We start from the raw sequence: 26,784 nt of genomic DNA, 5'->3' as shown, positions 1-26,784 counted from the left end.
TGGGTTTTTTGGGTTTGAATTTCTGGGTTTGAATTTCTGGGTTCGCGTTCTTGTTTTTTGGGTTCGAATTCTCGAATTTCTGGGATCGAATTGTTGATTTTTTTTTGTTCGATTTAGATTGGGTTTTTGTTGTTGATTTTCCGGGTTGATTTTTCGAATTTTCTGGGTTGAGTTTTCGAATTTTTCTGGGTTTTTGTTCTTGTATTTTCGATTTTTTCTGGGTTTTTGTTCTTGAGGTTTTGAATTTTCTGGGTTTTTGATTTTTTGTTGATATTTATGTTCGAATTATTTTCTGGGTTTTTGTTCTTGAGTTTTCGAATTTTCTGGGTTTTTGTTCTTGAGTTTTTGATTTTTTGTTGATATTTTTGTTCGAATTTCTGGGTTGAGTTATGTTGATTTTTCTGGATTGATTTTTCTTGATTTTCTGGGTTGATTTTTCTTGATTTTTGTTCGAATTGATTTTCTGGGTTGATTTTTCTTGATTTTCTGGGTTGATTTTTTGTTCATATTTTTTTGTTGTTGATTTTTGTTCGAAATTTCTTGTTTTTTTTTTGTTGATTTTTGTTCGAAATTTCTGGGTCGATTTTTTGTTCATATTTTAGTTCGAATTTTCCGGTATATAAATCCTTTGAGTAAATCTGATTTGTTTTAGTAATAATAATAAATATCTCCATTGTTTTCTCTCTCCTTCTTTTATTCCAATCACACAATCATTTCTCTTACACCCAATCATTACACTTATATCCATACAAACCAAGATTCTATTTTTCTTAAAAACCCCCCAAGATTCCAAATGGATACAACATTTAGAAATGGAGGGAGTATTATTAGGGGTGTCAATTCTCAATCCGACCCAGTGAACCCGATGGATTTGTCCGACCGTTTAGAATCCGAATCGTTTAGAACCCGCGAGTTAAAATCCGAAATCCGATCCGATCCGATTATATTCAACCCGAATCCGACCCAACCCGTTAGTATTGATCCGATTAAGATCCGAATCCGTTAACAGACCGATCCGTGACAATCCGGATCCATTTAATCCGATCCGAAACGATCTGAAACCCGTTTATGATCCGATCCGTTTCAATCCGAATCCGTTCCAACCCGAGGAATATCCGTTTAATCCGATCCGTTTTTAATCTGTGACCCGTTTAATCCGACCGTTTCAACCCGTGACCCGTTTAATCCGATCCGTTTTTAATCCGTGACCTGTTTAATCCTAACTAATTCCAACCCATCGATATAATAATATATTCAATAACTTATATTACTGATCTTAAATTCTTATTAATTACTTTTAAAAGTTGGTTATTATTTTCGTCCCCTAATTAAGTCATCGATATGATAATATATAATTTGGAACCGAACTGACCCAAATTCCAACCCGCTACCAAATAACCCGATCCGATAATTACCCGAACCAATATAAAACTGAATCCAATGTAACCAGGCTAAATTAGTTTCATTCCAACCCGTTTTAGTCTGTTACCGATTAATCCGATCCGATATGAATCCGATCCGAAATGAATCCGATCCGATATGAATCCGACCCGAAATGAATCCGATCCGATATGAATCCGACCGACATGAACCCGAACCCGTTCTAGTCCGACTAAACCCGTTAACAATCCGTCATATTCCAATCCGATCCGATCCGACCCAAACCGACTACAATCCGCCCCGTTTACAACCCGATCCGATATGAATCCGTGAATAAAAAATCCGACCCGATCCGGTCCGTTAAGTTTTCAATCCGATCCGATCCGACCCGTTAGCCAAATTAATCCGTTCCAATCCGATCCGTTTCAACCCGAATCCGATGAGTCCGATCCAAACCCGATCCGTTGATCCGATTTGACACCTCTAAGTATTATCCATATGATTCATTCAAACGGAAAAAAATTGTCGCAACGCAACAACTAATATTGTGCACAAATACTGAAATATGTGTCTTAAGAGACTGTACAAAAGGTACTCTATAAATAGAACGTACGTGTACGATTTGTGACCCGGAGATTAACATCTACTTATGGAGTGACATTTTTGTCAAAACAATGGGAAAATGGCGTGGAGATTTCAGCGCAGTAAAAAGCTGACTCAATTTGACTGATATCTAACAAAAATAGAAGTTATTGGAAGAAAAAAAAATACATATTCAATCTACATGAGCATAATAATACCGCATAAAAACATTGTCCAATTATATCCGATCTGTAACTGACTAATAATCCAATTTAACGGCCCTACGAGATTTGGGTATATGACCATTTATACATAATACTCTCCCACTTTCTTTTTGTTTTTTACGTTTTTCTTTTTGGGTGTTTCAAAATGTTCTTTACATTTCCTTTTACATTATCACATAAATGTTTTAAAATTCTATCAAAATTTGTGTCAAATGATTATTTTAACCAATTAATTAAATTTATTGGGTATTTAATATCTCACACTCTATTGGGACATTAAAGTTTTCTCATTTTCCCAATATCAGAATTTTAATAAGAGTGAAAACATTATAAATAAACGTAATTTTTTAAAAATTGAGAAATCTCAATACACAATAATTAATCGTTAATAAATATACAAAATGTCAAACGTAAAGAAAAAAAAGGAGAAAGTACCAATTTTCGAAAAAAAGGGAGAAAGTACCAATTTTCATCAGGGCCCAACCGTTGTCAATGCAAGCCCAGCTAGAGCTGTCAAAACAGGTTATCGGATCGGGTTTGGGTCGGGTCATCTCGGGTCTCGGGTCATGATCAGGTCGGGTCGTGTCGGGTCAATATTTCATTCGGGTTGAGTTCGGGTTCGGTCGGGTCGATTTCAGGTCAGGTCATATCTGGTTTTTTCCTATCCCGGGTTCAGGTCGGGTTCGGGTCGGGTTACATTTCGGTCAGGTTTGATTTCGGGTTCGGGTCTTATCGGGTCGGGTTTAAGTCGGTTTGTAGCAGATAATATCGGGTTCGGGTCTTATCGAGTCGGGTTTAAGTCGGTTTGCAACACAGTTATTTTCGGGTTCGTGTCTTAGTTTGGATCGGATAATAATCAGATCAAATAGAATTCAGATCGGGTCACTCTCAAGGACGGGTCAAACCCGGGTGTGATAAACTGATAATTAACCTATACATTTTAATTATATTATATTCTAAAAAATTTTGTTTAACTTATTTTAGAGTTAAATTTTTCAATATCTAGCAATAAATAATTAAAATAGATTTATCAATGTAGTTAATATTTGGTCGTGTCATTGATAACTCGGGTAAATCGGGTAGCGGGTTGTCACAAGTCGGGTCAATAGCAGGTTTCATCGAGTTACAATCGGTTTTGAGTTGACATCGGGTCGGGTATCGAATCGGGTTCGGGTCATTGTTCGGTCGGGTCAGTTCGGTTATCGGTCATTTTCGGGTCGGGTTCGGGTTCGGGTGTTACAAAATCGGGTTAAAATCGGTTATTGGTTTTTTCGGGTCGGGTACAAGTCGGATTTCGGGTTACCTATTTTACCGTAATTTCGGGTCATGATCGGTTACGGATTCGGTCGATTCAGGTCGGATTTTCAGGTCGTGTCAGTTTTTGACAGCTCTAGGCCCAGCCATCTGTTTCGGCGTTAATGTGTTATTGTTGTGGTTATTGCCTTCTTGAGGTGTGTGCAATTTGCCAGCTGAGAGATTTAATTGACGTTGACAGCCAAATAATTGGGTTTCATCAAACATTTCCCCATCTGTTTGAGTTTCCCATTTCTCATATTTTCTCCGTTACGAAAATATCGCATCATGATTGACTTTTACTCTTTTAACTATTATTTTGACTCTTAATATTTCAAATTGTGTGCAAGTAAAAGTTATAAAAAGTTACTCTGTAATATTTAGAAAATATATATCGATACGAATCTAACATGACCCACATGACTAAAATTTCATTACGTACGAACCATAAAAAATAGCCAAAGTCCTAGTGTGAATAGAGTAAAAAATAAATGGTGAGATATTTCCGGAACAGATGAAGTATCTATTGGTATTGAATGGAAACCAATAATGTTAGCCTTCCAAATGAACTACAACCATTGAACCCAACGACAAGTGTATTGAACAGAACTAATGTCTACTGATATGTTTCTAGTTATTGTTAAGGCAATTTGTAAAAGTCGTGTAGTTACTAATTATTGTTAAAGATGGATGGCCCGGTACCGCAGTCCTTAAAAAGCACCATAAGGCACGGTAAAACTCGATCCATCACGACAAAGAAGCTAAATTTGCCATCAAGAATGTCTTTAACCAAGGCTGAAATTTACTTCACAATTCAAGCCTTGAAGACATTCTTGAAGCATGCTCCAATTTCAATTTCATTTCTTGGTTAAAGAAAAATTAATTGAGTTAGGAGGAATGGGGAATGTAGTTGTTTCCTGTTGCTCACATTGACACGTTTATTTAACATTTTTTTTTCGTCCTTCGGGTTTCCTTAATTAATCCAATTCAACGTTTTAGTATTTTCTTAGTGTATTGTAGATTTTATAATTTTGGAGAGGATTAAGAAGTTTATTTTAATTTGAAATGTTCATTTGATCTAAATGTGAATTATGTTTTTTTCTCACAAAAAAAAATTCAAAGATAAGGAGAATATTGGATGAATTAATGCCAAATTGAAGCCACCGATATATCGTCCACCGCTGATGATATTATCGACTTTCGGCAACGATTTCAGAACTTTTTTGGTAGTTTTGGGCATGTGTGGTGTTGTAATTGTGCGTGAGAGTTTGTGATGTGATTATGTTTTGTTGCTCTAATATACAGAGTATGATATAATTTTTAATTTTACTTTTGAAACATTTTCATGTACTCTAATAGATTGTTTAGTTGATGTAATTTAGTACATCAATGTAATTTCTAATATTGAAATGTGATTTAGGATTTGAGATTTATCAATAATGTGACACTAAATTGAATTCCAAATTCAAAAACAAAATGAATAATGTGAATAGATTGATATAGGCGCGTGTGCACTTTTTTGTTTTTTTAAAAAAAATATAAGCAAAGAAACCACATTTCTGACATAACAGATTCCAAAAATCTCTATTCTATAAGATACCTCTTTTCTCACTAAAACGATTCCTTTTTTTCTATTTAAATTAAAATAAACAATGATAAAGATACATATTTCCTTAGACAAGTGGTTTTTTTTTACTTTAAACTAAGAAAACTCCTCGAAAAAAGGACTTAAGAGATATGTGACCTTAAGACTGCCTCTCTTGGGGTCTCTTAAGGAGCTTTTAGGTGGTTTTTTTGGCTTTATTGAGGTAGTGCTTTTTCGTGGGTGTTACCTTCACCAATTAGTGATTTTAATCCATAACATTCTTATAATGTTAGTTATGCGTTGCACATCGATTGGGCAGAGAAGTGCATGTGGTTAAGCAAATACATCGCGAGCAAGAGAAAAAAGTGGAAGACACTACTTTATATGTTTTATTACTTTACTTTGGTACTAAGATTTAGATTTTTCGTCATGTAATGGTATGAGTATTAAACTGTTTCACTATTTAGATTGCAAGATTGACGTAATGTATGTCTCATTCTTTTTAAATATGAACTTTGCGAATGATTTTTTAATGTTTAATATTTGTCCTAATTAGTTATAGCAACACAATTTGAATTTTTTTCAATAATTTCGCACGCATCACGTGCATATAAGACTAGTAGTAATCTCTATTATATAAAGGAACAGCTGAGGGTATTTTGGTAACTCAACTTTTCGTGTCCCCAAGCAAAAAGACGAAAATACCCCTCATTGGTTGTTTATCGGGGCTTGCTGAGCCTTCGTTTCTAGGGCGAGGTTTCGTTTATCCCATCTCTCTCCTCTCACCTGCCCCTCTCTCTCTCTCCCTCTCACTTTTCTCTCTCCTCTCACCTTCGTTTCTAGGTTAGACTTCCTAGGTTACACTTCCTCGCCGTCGTCCCTCTTTAATGGCGACTCTGAGGTCAATCGGAGGGAAATGCAGAGCTCTATTGGCGGCAGCAAATTCCTTCACCACCGCATCAACGACCGCTACTGGTGCTGCAAAAAGATCGAAGCCTCCTTTCTGCAAAAATAATAGAGGTATTTTGGTCTCTCCCACCCTCAGCGACTTGGAACTACATCAAGCTTCATAATCTTCAGGTATTTTGATTAGATCTTTGGTTAAACTTAGTTTTAGGGTTTTAGGTCCTTTGCACTTGACGCATTTTGGTTAATTCTTCCTCTGATATGCACTTCAACATCACCAGGGAAGAAATGTACGACATTTTCGGGAATTAGGGATCAATTCGCCAAATTCGTGAAAAATACTCAGAAGATCACCACCTGAAGAATAAGATCGAGCTCCTTAGCACACCGATGATGTCCTCAAGGTACCTTTCTCTCTCCTAGGGTTTTTATTTTTGTTTGAATTTTGTTGTTGTTATTTTATGGAATTATTTGTTTATCACTCCTAGAGTTTTTAATTTTGAATTTGATTTGAGGTTAATTTGTTTGATTTTAATGTAGATATGGTGGAAATTTCAAATTTTCCCCAAAAGTCGGAATTTTGAGGTTTCAAGTTCTTTTTGATTTTTCTTTTGAAAATTATGAACTTGGGTGTTCTAAAATTTTGGGGATTTGGATTTTTAGGGTTCAATTTAAGTTCTTTTATTTGGAATTGAAGGGTACTTAATTAATTTGTAATTTGCGCTTTGTGCATAATGAATGAAGGGTTACTGGGATAGGTGATTTTTTGCCATGATTTCTATGCTCCTACTCTGTTTTCTGGTGCATCAGTGTGGGTTTGTTGATTTTTGTGTGTGTTCCCTTATTTTAGTCGAATTCCGAAGGACTGAAACACTTTTTTTTTTTGTAATTTTATTTTTTTGTCGATATAAGTGAACCTGCTTCTTCCTTACACGGGATAATTAAGTTGAGATTTCAATTGATAATTTGTTTTAAGTAAATTGGTAAATATTAGTGCATTGTGTTTTTGTAGTTACGACTTTTGACGATCGTTTTTCTATTTGTTTAAAATCTTTGATGTAATTTGCAACGCCAAGATTTGATGCTAAATGAGATCATGTACCTAAAACTATTAGCTTTTGTTGCTTTTTTCTGGATAAATTCAAAATTTAAGAGTAATTGTTCTCATCTATTTTGCGGTTGAGGTTTCCGGATTGCGACGAGAAACCATTTTGACGAGTGAGTTGTTATTTTTGGTATAGAGGCATAGAGATCACCTACTTAGGTTTGTTGTTAACATGGGTTTTGCTCTTCTGTTTTGATTAATTTTGGGAGTGTATGATTTTGCTTAATGCTTCACATATTTCTCTCCGACTCCATAACTATATTGTTGACATAAGTATAATTGTGCTTATGATGCGGTGACTTGGGTGACAGATCCATTAATTTATTTATTTTTGTAAAAGAAATTGGTTCACAAAAGTTTTCGCTTGACTAAAGCTTTCGCTTTGGCGGTCTGAGTTCTGTTGGTGATCCTCTTCGCTATTTCATTTGGTAAAGAAAACACAATCCCTTCCTTACCAGAAGTGCATTGCTTATTCTTCTTCCCACTATTTACATAACTACAGATGTGACACTACAATTAATAATTTAGCATTTATTAAAAGTATCTAATACATCATTGTGAGTCTTACCAGGTTTAACACTTTCAAAAGAATCTGGAACTGAAGCAAAGCCAGATCGGTATAGCAGCCTCAATGACTGCAAATTAGAGGATTGTCCATGTGTGAACGGAATCTGCCAGTGTCATTAAATGAGGGTGGCAGAAGAAGCTTATTCAAAGATACCAGCTCAACTAAATGACAATGCCAGACTTCAATGTTATGGAGACTGTAAATGCAAACAAACTGAAGTTCAAGTATGATGCAGCATAAATCGCACATCAGTGGTGAGTTTCATTTGATTTAATTTTATTAATTTGTTTTTACTAATTTAATTTTACCTATTTGTGAATTTTTATTTTTATGGGATTTGACAGTTGGCTGGTTGATTTTGGTTGAAATAGTACTTGCTTTGATGAAATTCAAAAGTACTCCAATATAAGGCTAGATATTGGTATTGATTTTGGTTGAAATAGTACTTGCTTTGATGAAATTCAAAAGTACTCCAATATAAGGCTAGATATTGGTATTGATTTTGGTTGAAATAGTACTCCAATATATGACTGTAAAAATTACTCAATATTGTTTGCAACAGTTATTATCTGGATCGATTGATTTCTGGGAATATTTGTTGTTTTGATGCTTTATATGATTCTATGTTCATTTTTCGTGAGTCAAATTCCGGGTTTTGTTGATTTTTGCTGGAAGAAAACAGTTATCATCGGTCCCGTTTGTTTTGTGTTTGATCTGTGCATATTAACTGGAGATTGAGATAGATGTATCAATGTTTGTTTGAGTGTATGACTCCATTCTGATCGACTATTTTATGAGAATTATTGAATTTCTGAACTCTGTATGAATATAGAGCTAGAGTCATGATTTGCAGTGAAACCCTTCAAACACATATTTTATCTTCAATTAACCTTCTCCATTTGCAGCTGGCGTGACATTGTTGGAAAAATGCATGGACAACCTAGAAACCCTTCAAAGCCCGAAGATGAAGCCGCTTCTGCTGCCAAAACCGCTCAATAACGCACTCTTCAATCCCAATTTATCAACTATCATCACAATCTAAAGTATTTATCTTTCTATGTGTGTGTGTCTCCCTCTCTCTCTTACACACAATTATGATATCTAATGTATATATCTTTTTTGAATATGGGTTTCAGTTACGCCAAAGAAGCTGTAGAAATCAGCGCAAAGCTTCTTGAGATTAATCCAGAATTCTCCACTGCCTGGAACTATTGGAAACTTGCTGTTGAGCATTTTCTGATCCTGTCTCTATTTTGAATGAGGAACTCCGCGTTGTAAGTGCTCCGTTTTACTTTTATAGATTAATTTGCATAGGTTTGATTTACTTTTCTGTATTTTTTTATTGCAATTTTTTAATTATATTTCTGATTATTTTTTGACAGAAAGAAGAAAATATCGAGTGGACTGAGACGATGTCTCAGAGCTTTAAGTTGATGGACAACGAGGTAGGAGAGAGATCAAAGAACAACGCCGGCCCTACGACGTCAATGAGCTGTCGTGAGTATCAAACACCTCAGTGCGACGCCGTGGGATCTACCACCGTTGTCTCTGCTGTAACCCCGGAGAAAATCGTCGTATCTAATTACGGCGATTCACGCAATGTCCTTTGCCGTAAAGGCGTCGCAATTCCTCTATCTTCCGATCATAAGGTATATTTACCGCTTAATTATTATTTTATTGTTTAATTATTGATAATTAAGTTGAAGGAAAACTAATTTTTGTCTGAATTGATTTATAATTTTGAGGGATGATTTTGGGGGTTTTCCGTCGCTGTCGTCCATCAATTTCTTAGATTTTTCTATGATATGTAAATAAAATCAATCTTTATTTGATTTTTGATCTGCGAATTTTTCGGGTTTGCTTAAATTTTATCTGAAGAACAAAGCGTGGGTTTTCCATCCTTGTTCATTTGGAAATCAATCTTGCGTTTTTTGTGTGATTCTATCAGCAAATTATAGAAATTGAGAATAGGTATTTTGATTTTTGTTCTGAAGTCTAATTATATACTTTCTGCCACAGTAATACCGCAATTTACTCTTCTTTCTGTCTGTCGTTGGGTACATAATTTGAACTTTTTGGTGGTTGAATTTGATTGGTGATTGAATTTTTTGGTGATTGAATATTGATTGGTGGTTTCCTCAGAATTTTCAACGATCTTTGTTTGAATTTGGTTGATTTTTTTGCAGGTCAAAGTTGAAGGATGATTCTGTTATATTTTTTTGAGAGAATATCATGTGAGGAATCGGAAAAAGTTGAGGCGATTAGCTTCGACAAGAGCAGTGATACGACACCCTGTCAACTCATCGCTCGATGCTTATGGTTTTTGTTGTTGCTCAATACCGTGAGACAGCAGCAGAACACTGCAGCAATAGAGTGAATCAAATTCATAGGATTCAGTCAAGAGAAACCAAGGACAGGTTAGGAAAGTAGCAGTTGCTGTGTTCTGCTGCAGTGTTCTGCTGATGTCTTAGCATAAAGGCATATCCAATGCAGCTCCTGCTGATAATCCATTTTGTTCTTACCTATACTTACATCTCATTCTGAGATTGAAGTGGTCATGGATATCAAAGAACCCATGATTCATGATTATATTGCCAATCTTCGGTTCTCTATATCACCTACTACATTCTTTCAGGTTTAGATCTCTTGCCGTTGTTAAGTCTTACAATATGGGTGATTTCTTTGACACTAATTATGAACTAATTTGCAGGTTAAATTTGAGCTGCAAAGAAGACATATTCTTTTGCAGGAGACTGGCTGGTCTAAATCTAGATACTTTACTTTTTGATATATGTTGTTGGACTGGCACAATATTACCATAATGTTGTTGGACTTCTTTTATATGTTGTTGGACTTCTTTTATTTTTTGGACCCTTCTTTTATATGTTGTTGGACTTCTTTTATTTTTTTGTTCCAATATCATAATGTTAGAATGAAAGAAATTGCTTGATAGCCAATGCTATTAGAATATGTATTTAGTTGTATTTAGTTGAGATTATGAGATACCATGGAAGCTATGAGCGAGAACAAGAAGTTGAGTCATCTAAATGCTATATTGGTGATTGATTGACTACATGACTCATTTTAAGCCCGCCATATAGTTTTGTAGCTTCTTTAATTCCTATCAGTTTATGTTGATCTACTGATTTTGTATGATGCGAACTGCTTTTTAGCTATTTTGAATTTTTTTAGGATCTGATTGGGTTTATGAAATTGAACAATGAGAAGCAGATGAGTAACATAACATAAATGTTGCTTGGATGGAATTTGATCAATGTAATCTCTATTTAGATAGTGACTTAAGTATATTTTGACGAGTTTATCAATACGCAATTTTTAGTTTTTATACAATCTCGCACGCATCGCGTGCATATAAGACTAGTATAGTATGACGAAAGGAGCACAATATACAACTTCATTTGAATTAACCACCAGTTTTTGGGCCGGCGTCATTACTTGGATAATTATGATGTCTTTGGGGGGAAAATCATAACCGGCTCCTAACTTAATTTATTAAAATAATTGTTTGCAATAGGTAACGTACAAAATAATATTGTTCAATGGAAAAATCGTACGTATTCTAATTATGAGGTTGAATGTTCGAATCTTATGCAAATTATATAAATCTAACTTTTAAATGTATATAGATGACATCTGTGTGGATGACATGGTATAACACATGTTTAATTGAAGGTGGAGAGTGTCACGTGTCATGTTTAATTGAAGGAGGAAGTATGAATTATTTGTTACTCTCTTTTTATTGTTGCTGCTACTACTTCCCCATTCTGTTCAACTAACATTTTAAAATCATCAAAGCAACTCTTGCAGGCTCTGAATGAAGCTACTCATATAAGACTCTTCAAGACCTTCCCACAACAAAAACTGTCTCCATTTAGCATGGTTAGACCTCACCTCTTTCCCAATTTCATTTCCTTCTTCCATCACCGTCGACACCGCCTTATTAACAGCCTCCTTGGTGAAGAAACCATCATTCTCTTGCTTTTGAACCTCCACTCCAACCTTCAATTCTAAGCTCATCAACCTTGCATTCAGGAACTGATCCACTGCTTGAGGTAAAAACACTAGTTGACATTCACTTACCATACCTTCTGATAGAGATCCTGCTCCACAATGTGTCACGAAACATCCCACTGAAGGATGTTGTAAGATCAGCTGTTGTTGTACCCAACCTCCGTGCACGATTCCCCTTCCTTTTGTTCTCTCTTCAAACCCGGAAGGTAAGGCTGACTCTATTGTTTTGTAACCTGTAGGTGGCTTCAGGGCCGCCAGGAATGGCCTACCTGCAAGGATATAGTCAAATTAAAAGGTATATATAGTGCTGTGGCATCTTTAGTGGGTATTGTGGTGTTGTATAAAGAGCACTTCTTTGTAAATATAGCCCAGCCCGAAAAATATAGTATAATCCCGGGGTGGCCCGACCCGTTAAACAGGTCTAAGTGCATGCTTATGAGCTCAAGTCTAAAGACAAGCTCCTGAAACTGGTCTTTTCCTAGAACACTTTCACTATCTACCAACACTTGAAACATAACAACTGCCCATGAGAGATCATTAGATCAACGAATCTATACCTAGTATTTAGAGAGCAGACCATAGATTATTAGATGACATATGTCATTCTCATCTTTCATCCATTAATTTGTTCTGTTTTTTCAATTATTCCTTTTGTTGCTTGTTCTACGAAATATTTTACAGCTTCAACACTTCTTCCAGTCCATCTTCCTCATACAACATCAATTCACCATTTAATTCATATAATCTCTTCCACCTCATTTCCCTCTTTAACACTTGATATTAATCCACCATCTAATTTAGATTTTTTTTTAACTTTCAAATTTCACCTCTATATAAATCATAATCCGGTGATAATATCAACGCGGGCTTTTAGCTCGTTGCTATGATGATTCATGATAACTCTAACAAAAAATACCTTTTAACAACTACTATATAATTGGATGTTCATTGAACGGGCTCAGAAGCTAGTTAAATAAAGAAAAACACGCGTGCAAATACTTTTTTAACATTGTATACCTGTGAGCTCCAATCCTAGAACAAGGTCCTGAAACTGATCCTTATCTAGGACACGCTCACTTCCAAGAGCACAATAGATGACACTAGCACTGCCAAACTCTTTTAGCCAACAATCAAAATGATGATCAAGCTGGGAAGCTGGTGATTCAGGCACCACAGGCCCTATCACAAGGACTGGCTTTTTCAAAATCTGTTGAACAAAGTGACAATAAGTTCCTTCCATCTCCCTACAAGTCTTAGCAGCAAGAGCATCTCCTGCTTCAAAACAGATGGTAATCCTTTCTAAGAACGATATCCCTCCACCAAATTCAAATTTGAATACACGTGACAACTCCCGGGCCTCACAGCCCAGTAGCCTAACAGCTTCGCAAGGAGAATTAGGCGGTGGCTGCATCAATTCAGCCTCTGTAAACTGATGGTTTGCAGGCTGATTTCTACTGCGCGGGTGACCATAAGCAAGATTCACTAAGTAGGTTGCGTAATAACAAATGGACTTTGAACCATGCTTGCAGGCTACCTCAGGTAGCCAAAAGGCAAAGTCATAGAACACAAAATCAGGCTTGAGATTTGACAGATGGGAGTCAATGATGTCTCTAGTCATATCCATTGCATCCATTAACTGAGGCCATGCCGAGGGTGGCAAATCATTGGTTGTCTCCGCCTCAGGAGGTAGCCCTGGTACAGTTGGAAGAGTGAGGGGGATGAAAGTGATGAGGTTGGGGTGGTGGTTGTGGGAGGCTAGTTTGGTCTGGGTTTTAGTTGGAAGGAAAATGGAGATTTTATGGTGTTTCTCCGCAAGTTTGTTAGCTAAATGGAGGAAAGAAGTAAGATGACCAAAAGCAAACCAGGGATACATTGCTATATGCAAAGGCTTTTTTCTGTTGTCAGCCATTTCCGACAGTCGGTGTTTATGAGTTTGAGTTCATTAGTAAGAAAGTTTTGTGTATGTTCTATATAAGCCCAGATTTGTCGGTCACATAGAAAAGAGGAGAGTAGGAGGGGGAAGGTAAGAAACCAAAGAATAGAAACAGGGAACACGAAACAAGAAGAAACTTACAAAGAAAAACAATAATTGATTGTGAAATGGTAGGGTAGAAGAAGAACACTAATGCTAATGCAGTATTAGACTATTAGGTAGTGATATACAGGCAATAGCGCACAACGGATAACAACTACCAAGGGGTAGTTAATATTAAAATACTTTTTGATGCACGGTGCACCTAATAATTTTCAACTTATTAGCAAAACAGTGATTCAGAAATCTTTAGCAGTTGTTGAGCAAAAATACACGACTTAAGGGCAACTTCTAATTTTACATTATCAAATTGGAAATCTGACAAATATAGTGTACATTGAAACAACAGTTTTTATACAAACCGAAAGCAAAATACTACATGAGATAGCGAAACAAACGAAAAAGGATATGATGTTCATAGTCACTCTTATTATTCATAATATTTCATATCTTGGCCAACATGCTACATGCTTGCTTCTAAACCTACCCCTTATTTTTGGATGCCCAACAGTTTCTTCACATCTTTCTGCAAAAGGAAAAAGACTTAACGGTTAACACCAGCACTCTGAAAAACTACTGTGTTCTTAGTACCAAAGTAGTCGAAATTAGCTTTTACCTCGATGCTCTTTGGTGAAGTAGTAGGTGCGTAACGATCAACAACGTTGCCATCTTTGTCAACGAGAAACTTGGTGAAGTTCCACTTAAGTCCATCTCCAAAAAGTCCACCTTTGCTTGCCTTCAAGAACTTATAGATTGGGGCAGCATTACTACCATTCACATCAACCTGTAAACAGAATATTAGGCAAAATGTTCAAGAAAAACCATCAAAGCTGTGAGTTCAGCTCTGTCTTTTCGGTAAGTACTCATTCTTGCGCAAAACATGAAACAAGAGGGGAGGAGGATTCACATTCTCTATAACGCTTCCAAATTCATGAAGTTGCCAGCCAATCTTATCTAACAAATGAACAAAAGGAATATCATGGTTTTTTGTAAATGATTAACAAAATACCTTGTCAAAAATGGGGTATTCAGCTTTGAAACGCGTGCATGCAAACTCCAAGACCTCCTCGTTACTTCCTGGCTCTTGATTACCAAACTGGTTACATGGAAATGCCAAGATTTCCAAACCTGCATACAATTCAGACGTTTATAAGCTCAACCTTCCATATAACAGTGCCAACAGAAAGGAAAAGAAGCACGACAACCTACCTAGTTCCCTGTACTTCTCATACAATTCAGTCATCTCTGTGTAGTTTGAGTTGGTAAGCCCACTGCAACAAAATGTGAAAAAAAAGAGTCAGCTGAGTTAAGCACAAATGCAAATGGTGATTTCCGTCGATTAAAACATTTAAAAGCTACAAGCAGGAAGGCAATAAGGGCAACAGGAATCCCACTATCCCAGAACCTAAGTTCCAAGACTTCCAAATACGTGGTCACACCAACACTGAAAACCAGCATAGCTTCACCAGTTCAAATCATTACAACTAGCCTTACACACGCCCACTTCACCACCACTCCACCAGCATAGAATCACCAGTTCAGTCTCTTTCATTTACTCTAGAGAAATAGTAGTCACACCTCCCACTTACTATTTTGGGATGTCAATAGGAATTCGGCATATCATCAAAATATGATATTTGGTACGCACTGACAAAAGGCGACAAATCAAATTCTTTTCTTCTAAACATGTAATATAAAAAAAGAAATCATGCACAGAAAAATAGGCCTATGATAATACAAACCCAAGAGTGACAACAATGCAATAGTCATGGTCCAGGTACAGCACAATAGTCCAATGACAATACAAACTCAAGAGTAATAACAACACAAAAGTCATGGTCCAGAAGCCAGGTCTGGGCTTCAGCTACAGAGGTTTCCAAAGCAAAGCTCATGCGCTCAGAAATTCTGATACAAGAACAGAAGGTCAAGCAAAGGTGGACTTTTGGAGATGAAAAACAGAGAAAGAGAGAAGACCCTCCAATCATCAATTCATCACCGGAGGTTTATTGCAATCATATACAAAGTATCACACTCATTATCCACAGAGTTGCATTCACTCCTTATACAACATGTGTCAGTTGTGATGCACGCTGGCACGTATATGCACATAGCCAGCATGCTAAGTGGAGAGAATGCAATTCTACTGTTCTTTGGAGCTCCATGGTGAAAGGTGAATGCTAAAAGGATCCTTACTTTGCTTCAAATTATTTCTCAAACCTTAACAGTTAACATATGATTCCATAATTTAACATGATTGAGATTATTTCTGTCCAACCAACCCACGTCCTGAATATGAGAGGTCGGAATAAATTACAAGGGTATACACAAGTTAAAGTATAATAAGAGCCTTGGTTATAAGAGCCATTGATACTTAAGAAAAGTGAAATATCCAGCAGTAGTTTGTAGAGTTTTATAATGAGAATTCAAGCCAAAACATACCATTGTGATGCAACATTGACAATCAACAGCACCTTCCCTTTGTAAATGCTAAGATCAACATCATTTCCACGGGCGTCCTGCAAATTTATCAATTAATGTCAACTATGCAGTCTAAAATCTTGGGCATTATTACATACTCCATACACTATTCTGAATAAAAAGCGTCATCCTTCCTTTCTACCACGACATGATTCTATTAGTAACAAAACATAGATGAAAACCTAACACAAGAGAACTTTACATTCTTTCACAACAAAGCCCTCAAAACAGACTCACTTCCTCCACCAAAACAAAACCTTACTAATGTCATTAGCTGATCATGAATAAAGTGACAAACAACCTACGTTTCTCGAATTCTTCATTCAAAACTACATTACTGTTACAACCAAGTAGGCAAAGAGTTAAGGTTTGAAACTCACAAACTCGGGATCAAACCCCAATTAGGGGTACTTTGGGGTGTGGATTCTCTTACCCTCCCCCGCCCACTCCCAGCGGCCCTAAACCCCTGCGAACCGGCCAGGGTTTACCTGTAACATGGGTTCCTAATCTCTGTATTCCTGGCCGTTCGGCAACATAGTAAAGGACACAGGCACAGCTCTAATCAAATTAGTAAAACCGAATGACCATTCTAAACTATTTGTCCCTAATTCCCTATTGCTAGTTAGAATTGAACTAGCAACATGATACACTGATAATACAAGATTTAGCTAATAATTCGTTTATCAAACTTAAAACAATTTCTCAATTAACCATCAAAACCATAACATTTAACCTTGTAAACTAGGTGCCACTTGACTGAAATTAAATACAGCAACAAAAAAGGCCCAATTCTACCTTTTCCCCAATTTTCACATCAATTTCCCAAAATTATCCGAAAAAATCCAATTGAAAACCATCCATTAAATCCAGTACTATCAAAATATAAAAAATAAAAAACACAAAATAAATTACTGCAAGGTTGGAACTTTTGACAATGAAATGAACTGAAGTTACAATCAAGTTGCAAAATTGAGTTATTAAAAGAGGATTATAACCAACCTTGACAACAAACTCGTGAACTGATTTGGGTTGAGCAGAAGAGTCACTTGCCATAGTTTGTTGAGACCTAAAACTTTGAGAAAAGGGGGATTGATTAAAATACCCAGAAGACAAAGTAGCAAAGTTGAAGGAAGATCTGAACTGGGTTGGTTTAGAAATGAAAGATAATTGATTGTATGAAACAATTGAAGCGAAAGAAACTGGTATAGATATTTGTCTGAGGAGAGAGAAAATAGAGGATGAAGAAGACCGAAGCATGGAAGTAGACAGGAGAAGGTATGGCCAATATTTATAGTGTAAATTGATAAATGTTTGAAATGGTATGGAAATTAATCAATTATGGAAATTAGTCAATTGCGGACAGTGTGAACACTCTGAATGGGTGTTAGAAAATGTGAACACAAAATCGAATAAGAACAGCAACAAATGTGGCAGTTTTAGAAATGAATCAATCAAATGAATGAGTATACGATTACGTGGGGGAGTCTTATCCTCCCCTTGTCAGATTCTTCGCATGCAAGTTAATTAGCAATGTTAAATGTTGATGACGATATTTATACGGGTCCAACTAGAGGTGATAAAGGGCCGGGCTTGCCCAGTTGATCACATATTCACATGATACATAGAAAATAGTACGGCCCAGAATAAAACGGGTCAACCCAGCACAACTCTAGTTTTTGGAAATGGGTTGAATTTTGTGTACGAGGATTGAGTTGGCCCAAATATGCATGAAAGGCCCCGTTTTCAATTTGAGTAACGTTTTCATTTAAGGTTCTTAAATTTTAATGTATTTTACCTTTAATTTTTTTATTTAAAATATTTATTTTATAAATTTCAGCTCCTTAAACCATTGACTCTACCAAACAACTCATGAAATCAGGTACCTAATTAATTTCAGCACCTTATCAGTTTTAGTTACAACCTTTTCAGTTTCAGCTAATTTATCATTTTTAACTCTATTTCATTTAGTTTTACCAAACACATTCTTAATGTCATGCCTAGGTTAGGGTAAGCATGTCATAACTTGTTTATTTTGACTAATTTCAGAAAATAAATTAAGTTTAGTTGAATTCAGAAGATATAAGTTCAGACAAAATAAGTCAAATTGATTGAAACCTAAATTAGCGCCAAAATCTCCATATCGTATATCGGCAATTTGACATCATGCCCAATACCTGGATATGCAAATGCAAGTATAATTTTGGGAGTCTGATTTTACATCGGATGCAACCATGCTCTATGTGCAGTTGTGCACCATGGTCCACCTTCTAAATTATCATGTTGACTAGATATAGAACCAACTCGCTTCAACCAAGTAACGTCGCCTCTAGTTTCTCGAACATATCACTTGTTGTAATTTTCGCTTAGCTTTGAGGTATCAATATGCAATGAATTTCGGAAAGATTATCAAGTAGCTACGCAAATGGAGAAATGATGATCAAGTTGATTTGCCTAAATATTATAGATAGGCTAGTACTCCATCTGTATTTATTTAAAAGATACACTTGCCTTTTCCGGCCGTATTTATTTAAGAGATACACTTGTCATTTTTAGTAACTTATCAACCACACTATCCAATTAAATAATTTATCTACACCCCACCCTAGAGCTGATCATGGACGGGACAACCCGCTAGGCCCGGCCCGCCCGATCCGCTAAAAAAGCGGGCTCGGACAACATTTTATTAAAAAAAAAAAAAATTGGGAGGGCCAAGCCCGGCCCGTTTAAGATAACGGGCGGATAACGACAACAAAAAATTTTACCGGGCCAGCCCGCCAGGCCCGTTAAAAAAGACGAGTGATTTTTTTTTAAAAAAAATGTAGAGAATTAGAGATTCTGGATTACAAGGATCTCTACAGTTAATTTTTTTTTTCTTTGTTTAACTATTTCTCATCAAACCAAAACACCTAAACCCTAGACCACTCTCATTTCCCAGCCAAAAAGGAAAAAAGCCGCCACTCTCTTAGTCTCTTCATCTTCTCTCTCTTTCCTAGCTCTCAATTTTCTACCTCAATATCAAACTTTGTGGGATTTGTTTTTGGGAGATTCTCTACAATCTTCATCTTTATACTTCAATTTCTACGGTAAGTTCAGTTATATTAAACTAATATAGTTATTTTATCTATGTTTTCTTTGATCTTAGGCCTTTTCATCACAAAGTGTTAGAGAATCTACTAATGCAAGGATATGGTGGTTGAGTGACTCGTTTCTAGATAATGTCTTATTGTTAACTTAGGAAAACTTTCTTGTGTAATGGATTGTAAGTTGTAGCTGATTAAACTAATTGAGCTAATGCGAGTCTTTCCTTTGTAAATTTGTCTTGATAACTTATTGTCTGATTTGTATTAATATAATATCTGAACTTTGTGTTTTGGACTTTCTCAAAGCATATTTCAAAGTTGTAATAAGGATGCAGGTAATGTCATGGAAATTGTTTTAAATTGCACGACGCAAGTATCATTTAAATGGTTAGAAAATAGAAATTTTGTATTTTTAAAAAGCCCGTTAGCCCGTGGACAGCCCGACCCTTTTACAGGACGGGTAGCGGCACCATTTTTTAGCCCGCAAACAGGGCCGGGCTTTACCTCAGCAGGCCCGTTGGACAAAATTTTGGAGCATGGCCCAGCCCGTGTCCGGCCCAAGCCCGCAAATGATCAGCTCTACCCCACCCTCACCCCCCACTCCCTAAAATGACATGGTCCCCAGTTGTTTTTCTTATTGAAATATCTACTCAACCCCACTTGTTTTATTACTTTATTTCATTTTATTCTTCTTCTTAATACCCATATTCGGCCAAACATATCTCTTAAATAAATACGGAAAGAGTAATAAACATTTCTTGTTCTACACAACATAAGATGCACTGGAAAAATATACGTAGTACATCGTATTGTTTTTGTAAGCATTTATATGCATTGTTTTTAATGCCAAATCTCATGATACAAAACTTTGTTCTATGAAAAAATAAAATAAATAATCTCTATTCTATAAGGGAACTCTTGGGGTCAATTTAGTAATTGCACTTTTGGTGTCCCCCTATGGAATAGACTATAATACCCTTAATGATAATTTATAATGATAATTAAATAAATTTAAAGAAAATATATAATTAATTTAATTAATTATTCCAATCATGCTAAAATGTAACGTGCTATAAATGTTACTCCGCATATTGCCTCATTCCAATCAAATATTCAATCACTCCATTATGATTAGTTATCCTAATCACGCCCAACACTCATCTATAATTTCCTATAAGTAGAAACCATTATGATTAGTTATCCTAATCACGCCCAACACTCATCTATAATTTCCTATAAGTAGAAACCATTATGATTAGTTATCCTAATCACGCCTAACACTCATCTATAATTTCCTATAAGTAGAAAAATACTCCAAATATTCCAGTCAAATAATAAGTGATTAGGAAAGAAAACAATAAGTAAAAAAGTATACTAATAATACCTCAATTTACCCATATCATCCTAATCACATATCTCAATCACGATTAAATTATTCCATCAATAAAACAACAAAAACATGAAAACTCAAGTAAAGGAAGGTGAAAATACGAGAGAAAAAGACGAAGAATGAAGCTACAAATCGTATCAAAGAAAAATACCTCAACTTAAGAAAATTACAATTATGCAATCATAAATTTCACCATAACGCTCAACCAATTAGTAATTCAAATTATTTTCCATCAACTTCAGTGTTACGCATGAGAACATCCAAATCATATATGGTAAGTTTCTCAAAAGTCAATTAAAATAATCTACTCACAATTACGCCCAAAAACTTTCAAATTAAAATTAATGTCATATTAAGTGTCAACTCACAATATTAACGGATTATGTAAAATAATAAACGCACTAAATCAAAAACCAACTAATAATAAAAAAATAAAAAAATCAAGGCATAGAACGCTTACCATTTACTAAAAATAATCTTTTATTTTTAATTAGCTCAAATTATATTTCAAATCAAAGATAAGTGTTTACATTTTTGCAGCCTAAGTGACGCAAATGAGTCATGGAAAAAATATTCTCAATTTAGTTTTTTCGTGCGTGTTACCTCTTTATCTAAAACATTATTATATTGTTGGTTATTTGTTGCAAATCGATTCGACTCAAAAGTGCATGCGGTTAGCCGAACATGTTGCGGGTAATATAATAAAAACAAGTGAAACATTTCTTTTTAGTTTTATTTTATTTATTTGGTATTACACTATTAAACTATTTCAATGTTTTCTACATAGATAATGTCTACTTTTTCTCTAGAAGAATTTTGCGAAATATTTTTTTCCCTTACATATTGTTTGATGTTATGAGATGCATGTAATATCGCAATTTTGTTTTATATTAACCTTTGCACGCATCGCGTGCATATAATATATAGTACTCTGTAGTGTATAATTAACGCCAATATTTACGGAAATTTTAATGCAAATTTGCAACTTGTGCTATTTTCCTAAGGAAGTCAACCTGATTGGAAAAAGTTCAAAACAAGATTATTTAGCGACAATTTATATTCGGTAAAATATCCAAATATACATGTATTATTAACTTTTTAAGATTAGGAGTAAATACAAAGTACTAATTTAAAGAGCATCAAAATGTACACTAAAATAGTAAAATGTTAGTATTCATTTTTCAAGATTAGCAACAAATAATATGAGTATTAATTATACTCTAGAGATGTAGGAAAAAAAAAAAACTATGCTATACTCGGTAAAAGATTAATGTTCAATACAAAGTACTACTCCCTCCGTTTCTTTTTGTTGTATCCATTTCCATTTTGAGCTTTTCATATTGTTGTATCCATTCTATTTTTGGACATACATTTTATCCTAAAATACCCTTACATTTCTATCTAATTACCAAAATACCTAAAGATTCTACCCATATTCCCACCTAATTTTCCCCACCCATAATATTTAATTCTTTTCCCTTCCCCATATACCCACTCTCTCACCTCCTTTATCACCCATTATTATCACTCCTCTCTCTTACGTTATTTCTTTATTATTTTCTCACTCCTTTATTTATTATAATCTCTTACACCCAATCATTTCTCTTACACTCAATCATTACATTTATACCCATACAAACCAATATTCCAATTTTCTTAAAAACCACACCAGATTCCAAATGGATACATCAAAAAGAAATGGAGGGAGTACTACGTAAAAGGCAATAAATCATGCTCCGTATAATTATACACTAAAGATGTAGAGCCAAAAAAAAAATATAGTAATAAGGTTGCTTAATAATGTTGGTAAAATAATATGTGTAGTTCACTACTACAAAAGTTGGAATAAGTAACGCTAAATAGAGTACGGTTACATGTGTTAAGCGTTTCATAGGAGAATAGAGTACGGTTTTCTCTAATAACAGTTCTATTGGAGAAAGAATAGAGAACGATTGCGTCACCTAACCGTTTCATATTTTGTACCATAATAAAATAATAATTATATTTAATATATACATGTATATGAATCGAATCTATCAATAACATATAAAGCGGTGTTTTAAGTCGTTGATAACTGCGTACTATATTCTAATTTATTTATTTTATAAAAAAAACACTAATTCTACCAAAGCAATGGCGGCAGGCTAAATTAATCAAACCTCCCGCAAAATCAAAACCTCTAGGAAAAACCAAAACCTACACATTCTAACTTTTAATTCTATCTCCTGCATAACCTAAACCATAATCGAGCAAAACCTAAACTTTTTTGACAAAACCCCCCAAATTCAATCTCCCGCAAAACCTAAACCATAATCACGCACCACCACGGATCACCGCCGCACTACTGTACCGCTGCTTCTTTGCAACTTCTGGTGAACGTCGACTCTCCACACTCCGAATTTCGAGGTTGGTAATCTTAATTTTGTTGTATATCTTTATCCGTCAACTAATAATTTTCTTATTTATGAAATTGTAATGTCGAATCCATGTTGATACTTGTGTGGAAAAGACTTTCATAATTGAAGTTTTAGGTCGAATCAAAGACGAGGGTATAATAATTATTACATTTAATTTAGTAGGATTATTGTCGAAAAATCTAGTGAATTTAGTCCAATCACATTGTTAATATGATTTAAGTCTTATTAAATTGAAATTTGCAGTTAGAGAGACGCCTGATAAGATGGACGAGGAGGGTGGTGTTGGTGGCGATGATGTTAATGTCGTGGATAGTGTGAAGAAGAGGAAGGAGTTTGATGGGAAAGAAAAGGATTTTGAGGATGAAGGAAGTGAGCTTTTGTTGCATAAGATGAAGTGGGAGTTACTGAAGAAGGATTACTTTATGCAAGCACCGGCTAAAGTGACTGCCTGCGATTATCACCAGGGGATTGATCTTGTAGTTGTGGGGTATTCAAGTGGGGCTTTTGGGTTGTACTAATGCCTGATTTTGTTTGCATACACTTGTTATCGATTTTGCGGGAGAAGATCACTACTGTTGTTTTTAATGACTTGGGTAACTGGTTGACCTTTGGATGTGCAAGGTTTGGCCCGCTGCTTGTGTGGGAATGGAAGTCAGAGAGTTATATTTTGAAGCAACAGGGCCATTATTTGGACGTGAATTGTCTTGCTTATTCACCTGATTCTCAGCTCCTGGCTACTGGAGCTGATGATAACTAAATCAAGGTGAGCTGATGTTGAATTTATTGCAGTCTATTTTCTTTTCTTGCATAGCCAGTGTCTATTTGTTGCTTATTCCCTCCTTTTGTATTTCGTTGATCTGTTATGTTTGTCAGATATTTTGAGCTCCAACCTTTGAACTGTCATTGAGTAAATTGACATGATTATTTGAAAGGTTACTTTGTGTATTTGCGGTTGAATATAGATGTATTCATCTTGCACTGTATATTGCATTTGTGCTATATAATAGCAGGCTTTGCTATTTTCGCAGGCTTCCGTGACTAGATGCTTAAGTTTACCTCCGTTTTGCAGGTTTGGAATGTCTCATCAGGATTTTGTTTTGTGACATTTCCCGAACATACTAATGCAGTCACAACCCTCCATTTTATGGCTAACCATCATAGCCTGTTAAGTGCGTCTTTGGGTGGAACAGTTCGTGCATGGGATCTTTTCCGGTATCAGAACTTTAGGACATTTACTACACCTTCTCCTAGGCAGTTTGTTTCTTTAACTGCTGATCAGAGTGGTGAAGTGATATGTGTTGGTACTTTAGACTCATTTGAGGTACATATTTATTTAAAAGGTTTCACCCCTCAATCCTCATATTGGTATTGTGTTGTAGAACATATCTTATACAATATGCTCTTTTTTCTGTCAGATTTTTGTTTGGTCAATGAAAACAAGACGTTTGCTTGATGTTCTAAGTGGTCATGAAGGGCCTGTGCATGAATTAATGTTTTCACCGTCAAATGTATGTATTCTTTCTTTCTTTCTTTCTTTCAATTTGTAGCTGCATTCATTACTCAAATTGCCAATTTTTACTTTTAATGTAACAAAGGACTTAATAATTTGTTGCAATGACCCATATACCCCTCCAAATCCCCGATTCCTCCCTATGTCCTCAGACTCCTCATGTAAGCAATATCTGAATTTCCTTTACCCAACTTTTATTTTAATACCAAGAGTCATGATTTTTTATTTGGCATGTTCATTTGGTTTTCCCTGAAATAAGGTACGTGTTAACCCTTCAGCTTAATCAGATTTAAGAATGACGAACTGAAAGTCAGTAGTTATATTGGTAGTGTTAACCATTCAGCTTAATCAGATTTAAGAATGGCAAACAGATGCCTAAGGTCATATATTAGCATAAAAGTACAAAATTCAGTCAGTTTAGACTACACTGACTCTTTCCCTGATTTGCCTGATTTCTTTCTGCATGAATCAGATTATGAATATTCTCTGTGGGGATTATCAGAAGGGAGAACTGAGTATTCAAAAATGAAACATGAAGTTCATCTTAGTAGTGCTCATAAGCTTCAAGATCTATGCTTCAGAAACGGAGGAATATATATTAAGCTTAGTCAACATATTAGTCAATTGGTATGCCTTATACTCTCTAGCGTTGATGACAGAAATCAAACCGAAATTTCTACTTGTGATAGACTTGTAGGCTTGGCATGAGTATATCTAATAGACTTGTTATAGGGCATGTATGATTTCTTTCTTTTTTTCTACAGTTCTGATGGTTTTTCTTTCATCTTCGAGTCAGGAATATCTGGTGCCCGAAGAGTATGTAAAAATGACGAGGGAGTCTATATTGAATAGATGTCTGGTTTCGTCATATGATCAAGTGTGTGATGTCATTAAGAAGGAGCTTAGAGTGATGCCAGATGAAGTATGTTCATCTTTGTCCTTTTTCTCCCACGGGACCTTTTTAAGCAAAGTTTGTGCATGTTTTTGTGTATTGTGTATCTTCTTCCTTGAGCTCATACATTGCTATTTTACTCTTACATCTTTCTTCATTTATGTTTTCTATGTTCTTGAAAAGTTGAGATAGCAACCAAATGGGCAGTTCCAATATACAATAGTACATTAGAGAGAAGCACCACCAAGAAACTATATGCTTCCATTAAGATTTAAGAGAGTGGCAGGTTGAGGAAATGTAACTTTTAGTAAAGAAGTATGATTTTATTCAGGACTTGGCACTGCTTTGAAATAACGACAGTAGGAGAGCTTAATATACATATAGAGTAGTTCTAACTTCTAAGTACCCTTTTGGCATGACAGTTCCCGATTCTTGTGGGGTCTCTCCTCAAAAAGGCTAGGCTGGATGAGGTGGTGTTTTGGAATGGTACTTGAACGATTTGAATTATCCTTTTCGGATTTCTTAATACTGATAAGAGGGGGACTGAATTTGTTGCCTAAGCTAGACGAGACGACTCATCTAATAGTAGGGTTCTATGGTGGAGGAGGTGTCTATTTAAGAAGAACTCCTGTTATATTTCTCCCCTTTTATTCTTTGCTTCTTCCAACTTCTTGCTAGATTTTATTTTCCCCAGTAAGATGAGGGCTTACTTCACTCACTCGTATTGGTGCCTAGCCAATAGGCAGGAAACAGAGCAAGTTGCTTCCTCCTATGAGGAGCTGGAGCTCAAAATTTTATTTCCTTCTTAATGAAACATACTTGAAATCTGTTCGGTAGCAACACATCTTTGCAACTGATTTATGCCCTGTTATGTGCAGATTTTCACCAAATTTGATCTTGTTCCCATAGCAAGTGCTTCCCTTGTACAAGTTCATGTTGCACATTTGCGTAATGGCCAAAAAGTCGCTGTGAAGGTTACAACTTCCGTACTGTTAAAGTATTTTCCATTATTAATTTTGTAAAATGTGGATCCAAGTCCTAAGTCTTAGTGTTTCTTTTGCCCCCTGTTATTTTACAGCACACTCACATGACCAACACTACGACTGCAGATTAGCAATCGTAGAGTTGATCGTTAACACTTTGCATCGGTTTTTCCCCAATTTTTATTATAGGTACTTTGAAGTATTTTACTCTTGCTTCTAGCTAAGCTTAAAAGTGCAAAAATATCCGAACTCAAATTCTTGCTATGGTAGCCGAACACCAATAAAGGCTCATACGTTACCGAATATCACCAACCAAATAACGAAGAA

At 35.6% G+C, this 26,784-nt stretch overlaps 2 protein-coding genes and 1 long non-coding RNA gene across 3 annotated transcripts; 1 reads left to right on the top strand and 2 right to left on the bottom strand.

Moving 5' to 3' along the window:
* The first annotated feature begins 5,207 nt into the window (after positions 1-5,207).
* Positions 5,208-10,647, top strand: LOC130463804 (uncharacterized). The gene is made up of 8 exons (XR_008923969.1): positions 5,208-6,144; positions 6,252-6,374; positions 7,647-7,897; positions 8,549-8,686; positions 8,780-8,917; positions 9,026-9,292; positions 9,830-10,278; positions 10,354-10,647. It is a non-coding gene; the product is annotated as an uncharacterized lncRNA (long non-coding RNA).
* A 593-nt stretch (positions 10,648-11,240) lies between these two features.
* LOC110778543 (cyanidin 3-O-galactoside 2''-O-xylosyltransferase FGGT1) lies at positions 11,241-13,779 on the bottom strand. Its single transcript, XM_021983096.2, has 2 exons — positions 12,693-13,779; positions 11,241-11,944 (listed from the first exon to the last, which is right to left on the bottom strand). The coding sequence occupies exons 1-2, from the start codon at positions 13,582-13,584 to the stop codon at positions 11,454-11,456; spliced, it is 1,383 nt and encodes a 460-aa protein (XP_021838788.1). The 5' UTR covers positions 13,585-13,779; the 3' UTR covers positions 11,241-11,453.
* Positions 13,780-13,985: 206 nt separating this feature from the next.
* Positions 13,986-17,696, bottom strand: LOC110778554 (probable phospholipid hydroperoxide glutathione peroxidase). Its single transcript, NM_001426329.1, has 6 exons — positions 17,185-17,696; positions 16,147-16,223; positions 14,917-14,978; positions 14,717-14,835; positions 14,324-14,491; positions 13,986-14,233 (listed from the first exon to the last, which is right to left on the bottom strand). Exons 1-6 carry the CDS (start codon positions 17,440-17,442, stop codon positions 14,198-14,200), a joined length of 720 nt encoding a protein of 239 aa, NP_001413258.1. The 5' UTR covers positions 17,443-17,696; the 3' UTR covers positions 13,986-14,197.
* Positions 17,697-26,784: the final 9,088 nt, after the last annotated feature.

The sequence above is a fragment of the Spinacia oleracea genome, chromosome 6 (genome assembly GCF_020520425.1).
Source record: "Spinacia oleracea cultivar Varoflay chromosome 6, BTI_SOV_V1, whole genome shotgun sequence".
NCBI lineage: Eukaryota > Viridiplantae > Streptophyta > Magnoliopsida > Caryophyllales > Amaranthaceae > Spinacia > Spinacia oleracea.
Note: the sequence above shows the minus strand (reverse complement) of the source record. Positions and strands in the feature narration are given on the sequence as shown.